At 40.4% G+C, this 19,504-nt stretch overlaps 1 protein-coding gene across 4 annotated transcripts in view; it reads left to right on the top strand.

The window, feature by feature from the left end:
* The window catches only part of stk11ip (serine/threonine kinase 11 interacting protein), a 44,396-nt gene extending 28,961 nt beyond the window's left edge, over positions 1-15,435 (top strand). For 2 of the 4 annotated variants that reach the window (XM_076880458.1, XM_012922237.3), the window contains exons 22-26: positions 153-334; positions 6,599-6,683; positions 7,800-7,882; positions 11,406-11,626; positions 14,426-15,435. In XM_076880458.1, the coding sequence (XP_076736573.1) occupies positions 153-334; positions 6,599-6,683; positions 7,800-7,882; positions 11,406-11,626; positions 14,426-14,566 (712 nt within the window). In that variant the 3' untranslated portion in view covers positions 14,567-15,435. Of the gene's footprint in view, positions 1-152; positions 335-6,598; positions 6,684-7,799; positions 7,883-11,405; positions 11,627-14,425 lie in introns of those variants that run through there. The other 2 variants (XM_076880459.1, XR_013095688.1) reach the window with 2 other exon arrangements.
* The last annotated feature ends 4,069 nt before the right edge of the window (positions 15,436-19,504 follow it).

The following is a 19,504-nucleotide window of genomic DNA, read 5'->3' as shown; positions in this document are numbered from 1 at the left end:
ATTACATAAGTTACTGATGTGATTTGTACTAACAAAACTCTGACTTTTACAAACGGATTACAAGTGTCAGACATCACGTAAACTGTTTAATCGAGGTCAGCGAGGCAGGACATTTTCTTTACCTCCTGATGCCTCATGTTGTTTCCTCCCAGCAGAGGCCAGCTCACCAATTGGCTGCAGAAAAGGGACAGCTACCCAATCATGGAGCTGAGCTACCTGGAGGTGGGGCTGGGCTCTCAGAGCATCCACATGGAGTTTGAAGATGTGGGCGTGGCCTACACGCTACTCGTGAGGGACAGCGTGCGGTGCAAACGCTTCTTTGGCCGTTTAACAGGTAAAAAAGAAACCCCACAGAATAAAAGGAAACTGTATGGAAGTTTTTATTTTGTTAATATAGTCAGAAAGACAATGTGACTGTCCCGTTCTCGCTGTGTTTACTGGTTACACTGGGTTCAGGATTAACCTCAGGGCACAGTGAGGGAAGATTAAACACAGTTAACCTAATTTTAAAAGTTGGAGGGCTGTGTTACGTCCCTGAGGCAGACATTTGAACAACATGTTCCCTGTCACAGACCCACTCGCCGCCACAAAGTAATACTATACCATATGTGTGCTTTGTGACGCAAATTTCTACCCGTCCCCCTCAGTATTGGGTTTCCACAGACTGAGCACATCACCACACCAACTTGTCTGACTGAGAGGACCAGAGGCTGAGAGGAAAACCTTTTATTATACAGGGACTTCTTCCTGGGCTTTGGAATGTCTGGAGAAATATGGAAAATCAATTTGACAGTTACCAGCCCCTAAACATTTGGAGAAAAACAGAAAAACATTTTGGCATGTGTGGAATAGGATCGACGCTTAGTTTTAGCACATGTAACGTTTTGATATTGAACCCATGCGAACAAAAATTACAATTAAAACAGCACAGAGAGGGATGGTCCCTGATGTTTGTACAGATCAAGCCTGATGGATGTGGAAAAAAAAGCACGAGATGTGTTTTGTATATGGACTTTTTAAGGATCTTGCTCAGTTTATTTACTTGTTTTGATTTCTGTTCACGTAGAAGTCTTAACTGAACAACAACCTGGGACAGGATACAGTTAGCATAGCAAAGCTACCTCCTAATTCAGACCAAGCTAATGGCTCAGTCACAAGTAAAAGTAGGACAGCATTCTCCTTACAACTACAAACAAAACCGATGGCTGCCTTTTAATTGTGTTGAATTTTTTCACATTCTGTGACCGATTACCACGTGTGGTGACTAAATGGTTACACAGAGCTGGAGGGTATTCAACACTGACGACCACTTTTGTTAACTGCAATCACTCTCAAAGAGATTGTTCAAGTTCAAATAATTGGTGTGTAGTTTATAAATACAGACAGATTGCCAACATGTTGCAATCAATCTGAATGAGTCTTTGTCAATGAGCACAACTCAACTGGCTGCCAGCTGGTTGACACGGTTATAGGCGCTGCTTTGTTGAAGCTGCAAAGCTGTCCCACCATCTTGAATATAGTGGCCAAGATGGACATCACCGTTCTACGTAATCTACCGCATGTCTGTGGCACGCGTTTCCTTCTCACCTCAAGCCTCATTTCTTGAACTGAATTCAGGGCTCTAACACATAAACATGCATAAATATGCTCATTGTTAGCCTGCCTAATGTTAGGCTGGAGTGTCTGTCGAGTATCGAGTTTATTCACTAAGTGTCCAAGTCCAATAATGTTAGATCCAAAAACAAAGTTTTACTAACAGCAGCTAACATAGGCCTACAGCAGCTCACAGGGGCAAAAACACTGGCATTTACTGACAGAAAAGTCCATGATATCCTCAAGATGTCACCTCAGTATCGCTATCATCAGAGAGAAGTGAGTTTTGCTGACTTATTTACTTATTTACAAACATTGCAACATAATTTTGAGGCTACAAGTGTAATTATTTCAGATCATATCAAATCTTTTTACATATTGTTTTAAGAGGAAGGGGTAATCTGTTTTTATAAATGCTCTATTTTTCCTTTTCAAAGGAATGTTTAAAAAGGCAAAAACCTTTAAAAAAAATTGACATTTTGCACGCATCGCTTATAGAAAGGGTCTGAAACAACTGCCAATTATCAAAAGTGGGCAGATTTTCCCTTTTGCAAGTAATTCTCTGAAGGCTTCCTGCCACAGTAGTGGGTATATATTTTAGCCAAAATAGTCCTGAATCTCTGCTGAGAGTCGCTACCACAATTTGGTTTCATTTACCAACGCGCTTTTGTAAGAGTTGCATTTAGTGGTTGGTCATTGAAGATAAATTATTTTAATATAATTTTCACTCTGGTTTCATCTTTCAGTAAAAAATACAACAACAAAAAAACAGAAGAAACATTTCAATGTAATGTACTGAAACAAAAAGGCAGTTCATTATCTAAATATGTTTGTCTGACGAATGTTTCCAAAGCTAAATTCGAGCCTCACCCACATATATGAGAGTATTTATGAACTTATTTGATCCTCTCACTGACCAGGATCAAGGAACATTTTAGGCATCCCACTTGCTTCTTTCTTCTCCCTCTTCCTTGAAGTTTTGTCTCTCCACTAACAGCATTTTCTTTTTAAGTCCATAAACCGCTCATTTACTGCGTTGTATTCTTTGTGGGTGAAAATAATTCCAGATTGCTTTCAGCAAGACCAGAATGTCTTCAAAACAAAGCAGACGGAGTAGAGAAAAAAAAACAACAACCCACAAATAAGATCTTTTTGTATCCTTCCAGGTGCTCAGAAGACAAATGAATCCCGATGTTTCTCATTGCTTTAGACACCTACATGTGAATTATACGAAGGCTGTACTTATTTCTGTCCTGAAAACAAAGTGGCTAATATGACAAACTCTCTGATGCCACTGCCAAATTAACCCCGAAAACAGCTGTTGCAATATTTTGTCAGGAGAAATACGGAAAAGCTTAACCATAACAAAGTCTGACTGTTGTCCAAGCTGGCTCCTTTCATGTGGACAAAGTTTTTTCGAAACCACAACTGGAATGACGATGGACTCGCTGCCTGGAAGACAGAGGAAGGATGTGGTTATAACAGGGACAGTTTTCTGGAGCTTAGAGCTTCTTTCTCCAACCTAGTCTGACACAGCTTTATTGAAACAGGAGAGATAACACAAGACCTCTGGAATCTACGGCCCAGTGTTTTTTGGGGTGTTTTTTTTGGGTGGGGGGGTCTGCCAGGTCTTTTCTCATGCTTGAAGGACTCTATTAATGTTCACTGTTGCAATCAAACCGTGTTGTAGAAGATTTGGTGCGAGTTGTCGGTATCAACAGAGAGAGATGTTGCTTTGGAAACTGGAATTAGAAAATCAAATCTTTACCCATTTCCTGTCCCGGGTGTCTAACGTATCAGACAGTGGTTTGGTATTTGATATCATGTGAAAATGATCAGGGGTGTTGTTGTTGGAAGCAGCCACACAGCAATATTGACACAGAGCAGAGCTCTAGTGAAAGTCTGTTTGTTTCAGATTTGGTTCTTAACACGCTCTGCTTGTCACCTTTACTTACTCCTGATTGCGGTCTTGGATGGCACCTTGCTAAACTGTCCACGTTAACACGTTATTTAATCTCGTTGTTAGTCTTAACGCTCACTGCTTCCCCTCAGACATGCTAAACACTGCCAGGAGTGTGGGGAAACTTTGACCCGGGGCCAGTGCAGATTTTCGTGAAAGCAACTGAGCCATCTGTCAGTTTTGTCCAAAATATTTTGAAACTTTTTTTTAAGGAAATTATTAAAATAAATGAATATGAATAAAACTATGCACAGTCTTGAAAAACATCAGACACGTGACACAAAGCGGGGCAAGAACCTTACCTTTTTTATCCAAAGGCAACGGAGCTTGATAAACCACAAGATTTTAAACAATTCGACAATTAGATTTAATGACAAAATATGATTTTTCTTTTCTTATTTTTTTTTAATTTTTTTTAAGAAATGAAAATGGGTTCTCGTGCAAAGTGGTAACCACTAACTTTTGGATTAAAAAAAAGGTAGTGGTTACAAATATATGAGAACAAAAAATAAAATGCTGATCTAATTTTGTGGCACTTAATCCTGAGAGGTGAATTATGTGTTTATAAGCACTGATTAGTTCAAAATGATTGTTTAACTTTGAAATTTATCAGGAATGTAAAAACTGTGTGTGTGGCCAATGTCACGACTGGTTTCTGAACCCTAAATCTTTCTTCATGGTTACTGAAATGTCAGTATGAATAAACATTTCATTACATCAAACATTATAGATTGATACACACCTTTTAGAAGCTGGTGTATATTTTTAGAATCATTTTATTAAATTAAGGAACCAAACTGTCGATGAACTTTTGGGGATACGGTGTCATTTTGTAACATAGGTGAAAATTAGATAAGACTTTTTTTTTCTGATTTTCACATTTTTAATAAAGGAAAGCATGTTTTGCCCTCATTTTATGTTCCTTCGGCTGTAACTGAGCCTTGTCCTTTCTTTCTGTCTCCTCCTCAGTGTCTCTTTAAATCTTTGAAATCTCATCTATTCAAACTTGACCCCAGTTATCATTTCTTCCCTTTGTTGTAGTCACACTCAATGATACGCCACAATTCACAACTGTTGGCGTGACCCGGCAGATTGTGTTCCCAGCATTTTCTCAACCACTGATTCAATGGTGCTGATATTTAACACCTGCACCTTATGACAGTTACCAGAAGAAGTTTCGGCTTGGGTTCCACTTTTGTCTTTAGACTTCTTTCCATGAAAGTTTGGGTGTGACATTTCTAGGATAGTACACGTTTACAAGTTTAGAAGTAATATTTGTATCCTTTCACCTGATTGCTTTCTCCTGTTAAATGTTCCTAAACCCCCAAATCTGTCAACTTCATCTAAAATGCCTCAGGAAAGTGAGAACAGAGGAGTGCTACCCTCTCAGCTGATTCAACAAGCTGTAAACCAGCCAGCTGTAAACTGCTGAAATGGTCACATGTCATGTTCAGAAGGAATCTAAGAAATTTTAAGTAAATTTCAGCGGTGAACTAATAGATTTTTGATTGGGAAGGTTGAGGTTTCAGACTCTTAATCTTCATTCAACCTTCATTACATTTTTTGAGTATTGGAACCATTTTTGAATTTTTGGTGGTTGGATATTTCTTAATGTGCTAAATGGAACATGTCAGACAAATGACAAATACACCTCCTGAAACTTAAGATAACCAAATGAAGCAACTACCAGTGCGAACAAAGGATACTGTCAATATTGACCTATCAATAAATTAGAGGATTATCTAGGCAACTGGGGCCTGGATTGTCCATTAATGATGAACTCTGCGATACATCGATGGACACTGAGTGACACGCTTTATATGTGGAAGTTTCATCTCAGAAATTCTGTGGTTTCTTTTGGAATACTAGAGCTCTTCCACCTCTGGAATTATTTTGCAAATGTCACCTAAAATGACCCTAATGCATCATATCCCACAATGAAAATTGACATCTTAAAAATTTCCACAAATATAAACCCAAATCTTAACAGATTACATATTCAGAATGCTGAAAAAACCTCAGTTTGTACTTTTGTTGGTCAGTCACAGAGGGAGCACACAAATGGCCGCCCCTCCCTGACCCTGGTTCTGCCGTAGGTTTCTTCCTGGTAAAGAGGAGTTTCTCCTTCACACTGTCGCAAAGTGCTTCCTCGCAAGGTTCATCTGATTGTTGGGGGTTTTCTCTGTTTTGTAGGGTCTTTACTTCCCAAGATAAAGCACCTTGAGGTGACTGTTGTTGTTTGTTTCTATTTAAATACATTTGAAATGAAGTGAAACTGAATGCTAAAAACAATGAAATGACTGCGGCCACTCTTGATGCTTCTCATGCAATTTTTTTGTAATCTTTGGTGTTTTTTCATGCTTCTCCCATTCATGGTGAACTCCCTTTCATCCGTTCTTTTCATCCTGTTGCCTTCCAACCAATAAGCATGTACCCATGCATAGCATCATCGATACTAAGCTACATGCTTTGGGGTTTTTTTTGGAACACCGCATATAACCACATTTGCGTAGGTTGCATACCCCTCTGCCTAAGCTCTGCATATTCAAATACCTGAACAAATGCAGAACTATTGAAAGGTTTTAACTTTCCCACATAAAGATGATATTTGGCAACCTGCCCCTGTACCCTTAATGACAAGTCTTAACACCTCAGTATATAACAATAAACATGTGGTTTGATGACTGTTGGAATAGCATGTGGACTTATCCAAGGATGGCTGCATAGGCAGAGACCACCCTCACTATCTTCTCAGGCACACCCAGTAATTCTGTTCTATGAGGAGGTCTGAAATAACTGAAACAACTGTTCATAAAAGAGCTTCAAGGGTTACTCTTAGGAGGCTTTCGGGGGCTAAAGAGTTAAAGGGAGAAGTGCTAAAATGGCTTGTTTCAGGTAGGATGAACTGAGGGAGCTCACCGAGATGCAGCATAAAATAATTAACAGTGAATCATGCAAGCCAACTCTAGTAAAAACCTGGGTGAGAGGGAATATTCACGGGTAATTCTTTGACCACTACTAACTGTTTTCTTGCCGTTTCTTCAGGAGTTGTGCGTGAGATGGCTCACAAATCAGAGAGCAAGCTGAAGTCGATCTCCACCACAAGGCTCACCCCTGAGCACCATCTCTGGTACGCACCCACACTGCATCTGCACGCCTACTTTTGCTGAGGGAGGACCCGCTGGATGCAGTGAGAAAACAGCAGGCGTCTTTGATTTTATTTGCGTAGATGCTGAAAGATGTGGTCTGAATAGTGTTATGCACATTTGTATGTGGTTGGGCCGTGTAGGTTAAAGGGAGTTACGGCAGTAGAAGTTCTAACGCTGCACATTTCTGACACATCTTTAGTTGATTACAATCAGCTTTTTTTAGACTCCATTTTGTAAAATGGCTCCACTAAATTAGCTGGTAAACCACATCTTAATTTGTAACATGTGTTTTGCTCTGCAAGTCCTAGAGCATGCATGTCCCCCGTGTAGTTTGTTAACAGTGCCAGTAGTGTTTCTGCACCTTTATTTGTATGTTTTCCTTTCTCACTCAGAAGATAGACGCTTTTCCTGGGTGCTCACTGAAAAGGAATGTGGTTTAGCTCATGAAAGTATGATTTCAGGGAAGAAACATGCAAAACAAAAAAAAACATCCCATAAACCTGCAAAAAAAAAAACACGTGCTGTGAATAATCCAACTTTTCAATCATACACACAAACTGTGTAAGTATATGAGGCAGTTTAGACATCCTGGAAGAATTTTTTTTTTTCCAAGTTAGAGAACATAAATAAATACTTTCTTTTCTCTTTAGCTTAAAAAAATACATTGACAGTGACAGAAACCAAGCCTGTTAAGTGCCTGTTAAGTAGATTAGCAAATTCATTCAGGTGCCAACACAATAAGGCCTTAAATCTCCCAATTTGTCATTTTTCCTCCAGGCTTCACAACACAAAATCAAAAAATACAAACAAACCTTCATGTGTTCTGAGGCAGCAAACCACAGTCTCACTTCCAGTGTTTGCACAACACTACTCCTGTCAGCTGTCATTATGTTAATTATCCCCTTTGCTTCAGAGTCACTGTAAACTTTACGCTGGGATGTTGAAGCCCTTCAATCTCACACCTATCAGCCACAAGGCTCCAAACCGCCCTGTTATTTTATACAAATCGGTGTTTATGCCATTGTATCTTTAACTGAAGGAGATTTTTGTTTGTGTTTGTATGTCATGTTAACACTGGACTTTGTCTGATCTGTCAGGCCTTTAGTGTGCGAAGACATCCAGGCAGATGTGGAGGACGGACAGCTGCAGTTCTTCTATGTTCTGGCTTTTGTCCTACAAGGTGACACATCCACTTGTTCATAAGTTGTTGTTTTTTTGCTGACTTGAGTTTTTATTACTCTATTTTTCTGTTTGTTTCTTTTTATCTCACAGAGTTTGCTTCCGTTCTAGATTTCTATCAGTTATCACTAGATAACTAGGTACCTTGCTAGTACCTAGTTAGACCCTCCTTTATCTTCAGCGCTGCTTTAACTCATCATGGCATAGATTCAACAAGCTGGAGAATTCCTCAGAGATTTTGGCCCATATTGACATGATAGCTTTAGACAGTTTGATTTGATTTGATTTGATTTTGATATACCTTTATTAGTCCCACAAGGGGAAATTTCATAAGGCTGCCGACCTATTGCACGCAATGGCGGCGCCATCTTACCCTCCGACCATTCATACATGACACAAAACATCACATGGGGAAGACAGGTCAGAGAGGTATAACAATGGAAAATGCACCACACGAGGAAAGATGAGGAGAAAAAAATAACTCCCCCCAGACTGAGCTCCAACAGGGAGATCAGTTTGAGAACAGAAAAAAAAACACCTCTGCACATAGCACATGAAAAAATCTTAATACAGCAAAGAAACACATGACAAGCAACAGGGGTGGGTAAAGGGGTGAGAGACAGCCGATTTAGACAGTACATCCCGGCCTGCATGCGCTGGTCTCCTTGATCCACCGTCAGCATTGAAAGGGAATAAGCGTCGAAGGCGTTTGGAAAGGGAGGGGGGATGAGTGTGTGCATATCAGTGTATATGTATGTGTGTGCGTGTCCACAGTTCAGCTGAGACAGTGTCCTTCGCCCTGCTAGGCTAAGTAAACAGTCTTCCAGCCAACCCAGGTGGCCTTGCATGGAATGGGAAGGAACAGACTAAACACAGTCGTTATCAGGGTGTTTTTGATCGGCTCCAGCCTTGCGACCGCAGCTGGCACCGAGAGGGTATCCGCATGAAGTGATGGTGCTTTTTACTTTAGTGCGAACAGGTCATATGAATTTCTAAGCTGCTCTAACAGTCCAACACTGGTCTCTCAATCTCCCGTTGGAGAGCCGTGAGCTTTCTATGATGTTATCCAAACTTACGTTCCATGATGTTGTCATTCTCTTTGCTCAAAGAGCAGGTCCTGAGAACTCACGACTGCAATGCACTTCCCCAAGATTTGATCCAATTTGCGCTCAAAGGTGTTATTCGAGCGAGCCCCTCCAAATGTACCGGTAATCCAGTTTTTCACTCAGAGGTCTTGTTCTGAGTATTCACAGCAGCCGTGCGTTCTCCAAGATCTTCTCCATGCTGCACTCAATGAGCCCATTTTGAGAAACTCACGCCTCGTCCCATCATTTCAATCCCAGCGGGCAGCCTTGTGGGGGTTTGAACAGCCGGTTCCGCTTCCTTAATTCTTCGATAAGCCAGGGCCAAGCCAGCTCCGATCAGCAGGAACCCTGTTATCATGGTTCCGAATAGGTAGATATCTTCAGCAGTCAGGCTCACCCGAGCCCAGACTTCTCGTTGAGAAGGGGTGTCAATTGCATTCAGAGACCAGTTGATCAAATCCATAATTCCTCTTTTAGGTTTTAGAGAGCAGACTGTGAGAGAGTGTTCCAGGGAACATTCTCTCACTGCCAACACATCCAAAAGGTGCTCGATCGTATTGAGATCTGGTGACTGACCATTTGAGTAGAGCGAATTCATTGTCATGTTAAAGAAACCAGTTTGAGGTTTCATGGTGTGTTATCCTGCTGGAAGCAGCCATCAGAAGATGGTACACTGTGGTCATAAAGGGATGGACATGGTCAGCAACAATACTCAGGCAGGGTAAGGTGTTTTAACAATCTTCATTTGGTACTAGGTGGTCAAAGTGTACCAAGAAAATATCCTCCACACCACCACGAGCCTGAATAGTCGATACGAGGCAGGACGATTCCGTGCATGCTTACTCCAAATTCTCACCCTACCATTTCAGTATCGCTGTAGAAATCGACACTCATCAAACCAGGCAACATTTTTCCAGTGTTGAATTGACCAATTTTGGTGAGTCTGCGAATTGTTGCCTCAGTTTCCTGTTCTAGCTGATGGCAGGAGACCACACCCATTATGGTCTTCAGGAGCAGGAGACCATAATGGGTGTGGTCTTCTGCTGCTTTAGCCCATCTGCTTCAAGGTATGCTCTTCTGCATACGTTGGTTGTAACAAGTAGTAGTTATTCGAGTTACTATTGCCTTCCTAGCAGCTTGAAACAGTTTGGCTATTCTCCTCTGGCATTAACAAGGCACTTTCACCCACAGAACTGCTGCTCACTAGGCATTTTCTCTTTTTCAGACCATTCTCTGTAAACCTTAGACACGGTTGTATGGGAAAATCCCAGCAGAGCAGAAGTTTCTGAAATACTCAGACCAGCCTGTCTGGCACCAAGAACCAAGACACGTTCAAAGTCACTTAAATCACCTTTTGACCATTCTGCTGAAAAAGGTGATCTGACAGTTCTGCTCAGTTTGAACTGCGGCAGCCGTCTTGACCATTTCTTCATGGTTAAATACACTCAGTTGCTGCCATGTGATTGGCTGATTAGATGTTTGTGTTAATGAGGAGTTGAACAGGTTTATCTAATAAAGTGGCTGGTGAGTGTATCTCTTTATGTTAGTGTTGTTTGTCGTGAGGTTTTTGTATTGAGGTAATTTAGTTTACAAGCTGGAGAAAAAGCTAAATCCTAACTGTTGGTTTTAGCCAGAAGTAAGGAATCTTGGCCCAATTAAATCCCTGACGCTACTTCTGCACCCCCAGAATTACTGCAGGAATAAATGCCAGGATAATGTGCTAAAGGGGAGAATTACAAATGAAATGGCAACAAGGTTTTATTTCCTTGAAGATAAAAGTAGATTATGGCAGGAAGAGCCCCCCACCTCAAACCCCCCCAACCCCCACACCCGTGGGGAGTAGCTGACTTGAGATGCCTATCGACAATCAAACCTGTGCCCTTAAATGAGGCAGACATCTTTTGTTTTTACTCAGCGATGGCAGGTGACTGCTTTGGCGTGAGTTTGGTAGATACTGACCCTGCAGGACTCCTAACTGGCTCTGCTAAAGCAGGCACATTTAAAGCAGGGGTAGCTGCAGGCTGCACAGAGCTGTGTAGGTCTCTGGAATTTCAAGTACTATAATTTTAACATGTCTGGATCTGACTTCTCTCTGTTTTTTTTTTTTTTTTTCTTCCTCCACGTGTCCCACAGAAGATGCAGCTTTCTGGCATGAAATGTAACACCATAACTTTTCTTTGTAGTTCAAAAGTACTTTGTAAAGCTTTTAACATCAGTGACCTCTAAAGGCAGCTTATATGACAAGATCAGAGGTTAAAATCTCAAAGCTCAAAACAGTAAAGTTTAAATGTGTTGCTCTTGCTCGAGGGAGAAAATACTGCAGTTCTTTATAGAATGACCTGAGATGACTTAAGATATGATTTAGCTCTGTGTGAATATGTTATAATGGCACTTTTGGAGTTATTTAAAAAACGTGAAACTTTTCTGGCTTTCTTTCAGAGGATATCTGGATGCCGTTGACGGTTCTGGCGACTAGAGAAACCCTCTATCTGCTCAGAGAGGATCACCAGTGGAGGAAAAACAGCCCGTCGGCGAATGAAAACAAAGAACCGTGCAGCGGGAGCGTCACTGTGTTAGAAACTCTGCCAATCAGCTGTGTGAGCTCAGTTCTCCTGTGGCCTGTGGACCAGTGCAGGATGGATATAAAGCTTTACGATGAGGTGCGTGTGATCTCAGAAGTTTAAACAAAGCCCAGAAATGTCATGAGAAAGTCTTATAGTAACTTTATGTGCTTCTGCTTCTTGTCATGAAGACAGCTGCCACTCAAAACTACACAGAAATGAAGAATAAATATATCTTTGGTTTGATTCCAGACAAGCTTCCTTTTTTGTTTCTTTTGCATGCAGCTGATTAAAAACACCGGGGAGATGAGGAATAATTAGGCATGAGAAAATGCAAACACTCTTTGGTAGAAAGCAGTAATGAATGTAATACCACTCTATTAGTTATGTATCTTGGCAGAAATTGTAGTTCACAGGAACATGTTCTGGCATACATTTAGTTTTTCCTCATATGAAACTCGCATACAGATTCAGGGAAACAAATGAATGGCTCGTTGGTGTTTTGGCAGATCCTAAACTGTATAATAATAACAGGCTGATAAAGCAACAAATAGGTAACAAAAATGACTTACAAAAACAGTCGCGTATTTGCATATGAAGTATTTCGAGGTTTTAAATTGGCCGTGGCGGTTGGGGATGTTTGTGTCATTCCTTCGTCTTTATTATCAACTACAATTGCAAAGTTAGTATTGATTTAATCTTGTGATCGCATGTGTGGGTGTGTGCGTCTGTCTGTTTCGGGTACTTTGGCAGGCCTGTCTGACTGTGGAAAAATTTTGTTGTGTTCCAACAGTGAAATATAAAGTCAGAAAACGTTGTGGGATTTAGAACCGGGGATAAAGTTTTCTCCAAGTTCATACGGGCTGGTCAAAGGCTGAGAATCAAATCTGAAAACAGCTAGGAAAACATAAATGAGATATGGCATTGCCAGACCTTAAGAAATATTTTCATGCTGCACAAATGAGACCTGCAATCTGCGGTTGTGTCAGTGATTATGAGGCAAAGTTGAAACTCTTACAGCAGTATGTAGAAGCAATGGAAATTAATTTTCATTGGACATGGAGATAAAGTAAAGATATACTTAAACAGGTAGATGTTATCACTCAGTTTACATTAAAGGCAAGGCAAAACAAGTTTATTTGTATAGCACAATTCAACAACAAGGTGATTCAAAGTGCTTTACAGAGACATTAGAAACAAGAACAAATAAAAAGCATGATTTAAAATTGATTAAAACAAGAAAACAAACAAACTAATTAACAAACAAACAAAACAGTATATAAAATCAAAACAGATAAAATCAGTAGTTAAATGTAAGTTTTGAAATTTAAGCTTAAAAGTGTGGATTTGGTGCTTTATTCAAATGCAGCTGAGAACAGGTGAGTCTTCAACCTGGATTTAAATAAACTGAGTGTTTCAGCTGATCTGAGGCTTTCTGGGAGTTTGTTCCAGATATAAGGAGCATAAAAGCTGAATGCAGCTTCTCCGTGTCTGGTTCTGACTCTGGGAACTGATAAAAGACCGGATCCAGATGACCTGAGGGATCTGGAAGGTTCCCTCAGGTACTTTATGTCAAATTGGGGTTTGACATAAAGTACTGTGCAGAAATCCTGGGCCAACCTTTGTTTCCTTATATTTTGCTTCCAATGAGCTGTAAACTGTCTTGTAATTTGTTAAAGACGTCTATGAAGTAGCAGTTTGTAAGGAAGGGAAATGGGGAGAGAAGTCCGACGTACGCCAAAGTACACAAGAACTAGACCGAACATCAGTGGCAACGGGTCTGATGAAGTGATGGATGCAAATTTTACGCTTTTTGTTCAAATCATCATCAGTATTTCCTGAAGTGGTCTGGAGAGAAGTAAAACAGTGAGTGTCTGCAGGCATCTGTGTAACATGTTGGAGGCTCTGTCATGGTTTGAGCTGCATTGCAGTCAGTGGTGTTGGAGATTTTGTCATGGATTGGCTTCCCCAGAGCCTGGACTTCAACATTATTGAATTTTAAAAATTAAAAAAGAGATGGGAGAAAGGTCGTTGAAGGTCATGTTCAGAGTAGAACTGCACACAAGTCAGTAAGGCAAAGCGGCGTGATGGATGTGTTTTGTTTGTTTGTTTGTTTGTTTAAGAAAAACAACCATTGGGCAATATATCAGATTTTTAAATCCCGAAATATCAGGATCTATTATGTAGCCTATTACCACTGCAAGCCACTTTGCAACCCACCACTTAACCAACTTTTTTTATGCAGTTTCTGACTTTAATCAGAGTTGTATCTGTGTTACATAAAAGGCCACCAAAGTTTAATTACTACATGTGAAAATTGAAATCTTTATTTATTTATTTTTTACTATAGTGGTAAAAATACCTGTAAAAAACATCAGTCACTGTTTAATTGTTCATGTGCTTACTTTAGTCTTTGCCCTTATTTGTTTTTTATTATTATTATTTATAAACAAATTACACTCAGTGTAAGTGTAGGGATGTGGAGATAAATAAATATTAATCGTAGAAAAGCATAAAAAAGAACCATTATACATTTAAGTCTATGTGGAGGACTTATTAAATGCCACAGATATCATCCATCCCAGTATTTTGTGACGACCATATCACGCACAAGACTTTCACTGAAGATGAACACAATCTCATTGTGTTTGACGTTTATTGTTACCAACAGAGTACGTACCGGTGAATTAACCATACTGCTGTTCAGTAAGTGGCTAAAATGCAGTGCTGTTTTCTAATGTTTGCTACTTTGACAACATCAGATCTGATAACAAAGTTCTGCTGCCGTTCTCCTTCTGTTTGTGCAGCAGCATGTTATAGATTGTGGCCCTGCCAAGTTTAACTCGCATGTGATTAACTGCTTTAATTTTCATACTTTCCCGTGTGTGTTTCCTGCAGACTGTGAAACAGGAGAGGACGTGGTGTGTGCGCTCAGAGAGTGGCGAGCTCCTCCAGGGTCTGCTGGCCTGGGTCAAAACACAGTGGGAGGCCATGTTTGGAGTAAAACTGCACACAAGTCTGCAAGACAAAGCGGCGTAGTGTGTGTGTGTGTGTGTGTGTGTGTGTGTGTGTGTGTGGAGGGGTGCAAAGAGAGAAAAAGTTATAAAGTTGTATGGTGCCGGGTAAAGTTTGGTGAGCATGACCGAGTGTGTCTTTGTTTTCTCTCTACGCACTCTGCACTCAGTCTGGTCCCATTACGCTTGTTGCTTTAAGCCAGGAACTTGGAAATGATTGCACTCATTCATGTGGCACACAAGCCTGTAAAAGCACTGGTTGCATAATGTTTCCTCCAGATACCATCCCACTGAACTTTTCTACAGCTGGAATGGAGTGTGCCTTGTTTCTTTTGTTGATGCTGTGTTGTCCTAATGAAATGCACCTTAATGCATCACATGCTGTTCTTTGATCGTCTGTAGCATCAAGCTAATATGGAGCAGATTTTGGGGGAAGGTTTGGAGTTACAAGCATTAAGTCAAGGGAGTGAAACAAATGTTCTGTCTTAGGATTTGTAGGGAAGTAATGCAAGAGGCTGAGCCTAGAATATGTCAACCGCCTTTGTCAGTTTTTTTTTCTCTCTCTCTCTCATCGTCTTAGGGTGCTTTGCATCACGCGGTCAACACGAGGCTGGGGGAGCCTCTGAAAGGCCAAGGTTCAAGACATTGTCGTCAAAGAATTTGCACGCAGTTTTCACCTAATTAAGGTCTTGTGATGTTTCAGACGTTCGGTGAACAGTAGCACTTCTCGTGTTTAAACATTTTGAAAAAGATGTTTATTTTAATTTGTAATTCGGGTTTGGTTGATTGGTTTGTTTTCAGAGCATTTATCAAGGGCAGGGAGAAAAATCTGTTTTGACATCAGGCACTGTCATCATTCAGTAAATGTGATGGATAAACATTATCTCAACTGAATCCTTGTTTATTTAGTTTGTACATCGGTTAAAGCTGTAAGACAGAACGTCTACAGCTGTGTTCATATGTAACCACTGTAATGGGAAACTGTACATATCAGTTACCGCAAAGGTCAGCAGTTAATTTAGGTCTACTAATTAGGTCATTAGTAATTTATTTATTTCTGTGCTTTTTTTTTCATAACAGGTTTATGCAGAAGACTGTGTTTTATTTTTATATCAATGTGATGCCAATCATGCATATACGTGACTAAAGAAAGTGATGTGTTTGGAAGTGAAGTTCATTTTTTGTAGCCACACCAAGGTGTGATTACTGCCAAACTTGCTGAATGAAGAAATCACCTAATAGAACCGGTCTGATAAGTGAAGCAGGCTAAAAGATCTCAAAAAGCAACACATCGTGCCACAATCTAAAGAAACAGCAAAGACATTGACAGCTATGAGTCTGGAAAGGGTTGCAAAGTAATTTCTAAGGCTTTGAGACATGCATCCTACAGAAATTACTCCGAGAGCGCATCAACGACTCATCGTTAGTAGGCCACGTAGGAACCCAGAACAACATCTAAAGAATTGCAGGCCTCACTTGTCTCAGTTAAGTTCAGATTTCAAGTAGAAAACCACTGCTGACCAAAAAGATCACAAAGGCTCGTCTCACATCCGACATAAACTAACAGAATTTCATAAAAAGATCATCATACCAACAGTCAAACGTGGTGGTGGTAGTGTGGTGGTCTGGGGTTGCTTTGCTGCTTCAGGACGACCTGCTGTAATTGATGGAACCATGAATTCTGCTCCAGGGACACTTGGATTATGAAGCAGGACAATCAACCAAAACACACCAGCAAATCCACCTCTGCATGCCTCAAAAAATGAAATTAAGGCTTTGGAGTGGCCTAATCAGTCCAGACTTAAGTCTGATTGAGATGCTTTGGCATGTGGCTAAATCAATTCTCCAAAGAAGAGTGGGACAAAGTTCCACAGCAGTGATGCAAAAGACTCATTACCAGTTATCACAAACACTTGACTGCCGTTCTTGCTGCCAAGAGTGGCACAGTTAGTTATTGAGTTTAGGGGACAGTTGCTTTTTCACAGGTAGGTCTGGATAACTGTGTCCCCTCAACAAATGAACTTATCATTTAAAAACTGCACTTAGTATTCACTCAGGTTATCTAACCTTTAAATGTCTTTGATGATCTGAAACATGCAAGTGTGACCAATATTCAAAGACTGAAATAAGGGAGCAGCACTGTAAATGTGAAGTGTATTGAATGTGTTTTACTAAAATCTTACTTTAAAACATTTGCTAACTTAAGTTTGAAGGGAATCTATTCTGTTTACTAGCATTACCAGACCAGTGTTATCCAGGCAGTTAAATAGTGTAGCGATGTACTAATCAGAGTTCGTAAGTAGTGCTTATTTTTCTCGAACTGTGACCTGATAAATGTATACTGTCTGAAACAAGTAATTTTAAAGTAAATGGAGTAAGATTTAATTTATATAGCATCTTTCAAAAAAAATATCTCAAAATTCTTCACAACCAAAATGCCAAAAACATATGAGCGAGAAGTTTAAAAAGATTAGTTCTGAGCTCATAGGTCACTGAGTCCACGGAGCTGAAGTTCCGAGCGAGAGAGCTCCAGAGTGTGGGAGTCTTTAGTTCTGAGCATCAGCAGGCTCTGGTCACATGACCTCAGGGACGTGCTGGGGTGTATGGATGTAAAAGTCACAACCAGAATCTGAAAATGTGTCCTGAAGTTAATGTGAGCCAGTGCAATGGTGTGAAAGGACCCTCCCACTTACGGTTGGCTGCCTCCTGCAGAGTGCAGTTACACATGTCCTTCATGATACAAACGTCCCAGTGACTTCTGCCGCCACACAGTCTTAAACTAGGGATGGTTGATGTGTGGCTGAGATGACATCGTATAGGTCTGGGAGTAGAAAACAACCATCTGAAACTGAGTGTTTACAACTCACTGAAGCCTTTGAAGGGATTAACTTGCACATATGGTGACCTCGTTATTTGAAACTACAAACTTTAATTTAGAGAAGAAAAGACAGCACATAATATTCTGCTTCAAGTCAAGTCTTCAAGTCTTGATTGTTTAAGGATGTTTATGTTATGTTTCCCGTTAGTCAGTTGAAGCCAAACTGTCGAGCTTGTTCCTGCAAAGCGAAGCTTACTGTGAGTCCAAACCAGAGGCCACCAGGCAAGGTAGGCAACTGCTGGGGGCCCTTGGCCCAGCAGACAACACATTTTTATAATTAACTGAGGAAAGTTATGAAATTTAGATTCAAAGAAATTTGGACGGGGCACTAGAAGTTACGCTAAGTTGTACTGAACTGTACATTATTGTGCTGGATGTGCAGTCTGGTGCACCTATTGTATTTTCTGTATTGTTAATGCAGACTTTGTGGTTTCATGGTGCTAAAATCTGTATTTTTTTTCATCATGTAAAACTCTAAATGGACAGTGCAGCCACAGTGCACATTAGTTTAATCATCTGTATTGGAACTATTACATCGCAGCTATCAAAAGAAAACAGTAAACACTATAGATTGAATGCTGTCTGTAGGCAGGAGCTCAACGTAGAGCTGCTATCCTTCCACACTGAAAGGAGTCAGTCGAGGGAGTTGAGATATAATTTAACTTGAACACCTCCTAGGCAAGTCGTCCTGGCCATGTCGCATGAGAAGGAGGCCACAGGACCCAGGACATGGAGAGATTAAATCTCTTAGCTGGCTTGGGAACTCTTCAATGTCCCCTTGGAAAAGCTGAAGGAGGTGGCTGGGGAGAAGGAGGACCTTTTTGCTTAGACTGCCACACTCACAAGCTAGACTTAAATAAGTGGCAGAAGAAGTGGATAAATGGGCAGATGGTAAACACCCAAGAAGACCGTTCAGAAGTTGAATTTGAGGAATTCTGTAAAACGTTTTAATGTTATTAACATGTTGTTATGAGTACCTTATACTATATCCCTTACTATATCACTGACTTATTTTTCTGGCACCAGTAGCAAAAGAGAAAGATAAAGTGCTTACTCCAAAGGCTGATAATGCCACAGTATTGTTCCACATTTAATGTATTATATCGTAAGTGCACTCTACTCCAAAGACTCCTCCTTATGTTGTTATCCATGTTTCTTTTTTCGTTTCAGTTCAGTCAAAAAAAATTGATATTTATTTATTTAAACATTTCTAACATAAAGACGATAAAGTCGGAGTTTGGAGGGGTCCCCTGTTAGTATGTGCCCTGGGCCCCAGCAGACTGTGGAATCACCACTGGTTCAGGTTCAGCTCTGTGAAAGTTAACCACCTTCAAGGTACAATTTTTTTTTTGGTGTTTTACATGTGCTGTGCACATGCTTGTTGAAGCACTGGACAAGCTTCAGTTGCAGCCACGTGGCCGAGGAACCCATCTCTCTCTCTCTCTCTCTCTCTCTCTCTCCCCCCCAATCCATCCAAAACCAGTGAAGAGCAGCAGGTTTAGCGTTCCTCCTATAAGTCTGATCTGATTCAAACAATAAACACCAACATATTTTGTGGTTGATTCCTTTTATTTACTTTTGTAATTTCAGGTGCAATTGCAGAGGCTGCATACCAGCAGAGATGCTTGCAGCTTAAGATGTTAAAATGTGTTCCCAGCTGATATATAGAAAGGTTACAGCTCCTCCTTTCCCAGTCCACAAATTAAAAAGAAGCAAAGCAATTAAAGCTCATTAGGACTGCAGCTTCGGTACAGATGGAATCTGCGGATTTCAAATAGCACTAACAATGTTAGCATTTGAACTGTACTGAAACAACTTGTGAGCTTATACTAAGGAGGTGTTGTTAGATTATAGTAATGAGTTTTCTAGTTCTTAAGCAGCTTCTTAATGGCTTATTAAAGAAAAAATAGCCTAGAAGGAAGCAAAGAAGAGAGGCACATAAAACATTTATGGTGAAGTTATACTGTACATCATTAATTCCACTTTATGGTTCTGATATGGCATCTGGGAGCATTTTGCCCACACTCACATTCCCATAATAAGCCATGCATTTCACATTTTTATTATCTTTCTCCATGTGGTAAC

The sequence above is a fragment of the Maylandia zebra genome, linkage group LG23 (assembly GCF_041146795.1).
Source record: "Maylandia zebra isolate NMK-2024a linkage group LG23, Mzebra_GT3a, whole genome shotgun sequence".
Classification (NCBI taxonomy): domain Eukaryota; kingdom Metazoa; phylum Chordata; class Actinopteri; order Cichliformes; family Cichlidae; genus Maylandia; species Maylandia zebra.
Note: the sequence above shows the minus strand (reverse complement) of the source record. Positions and strands in the feature narration are given on the sequence as shown.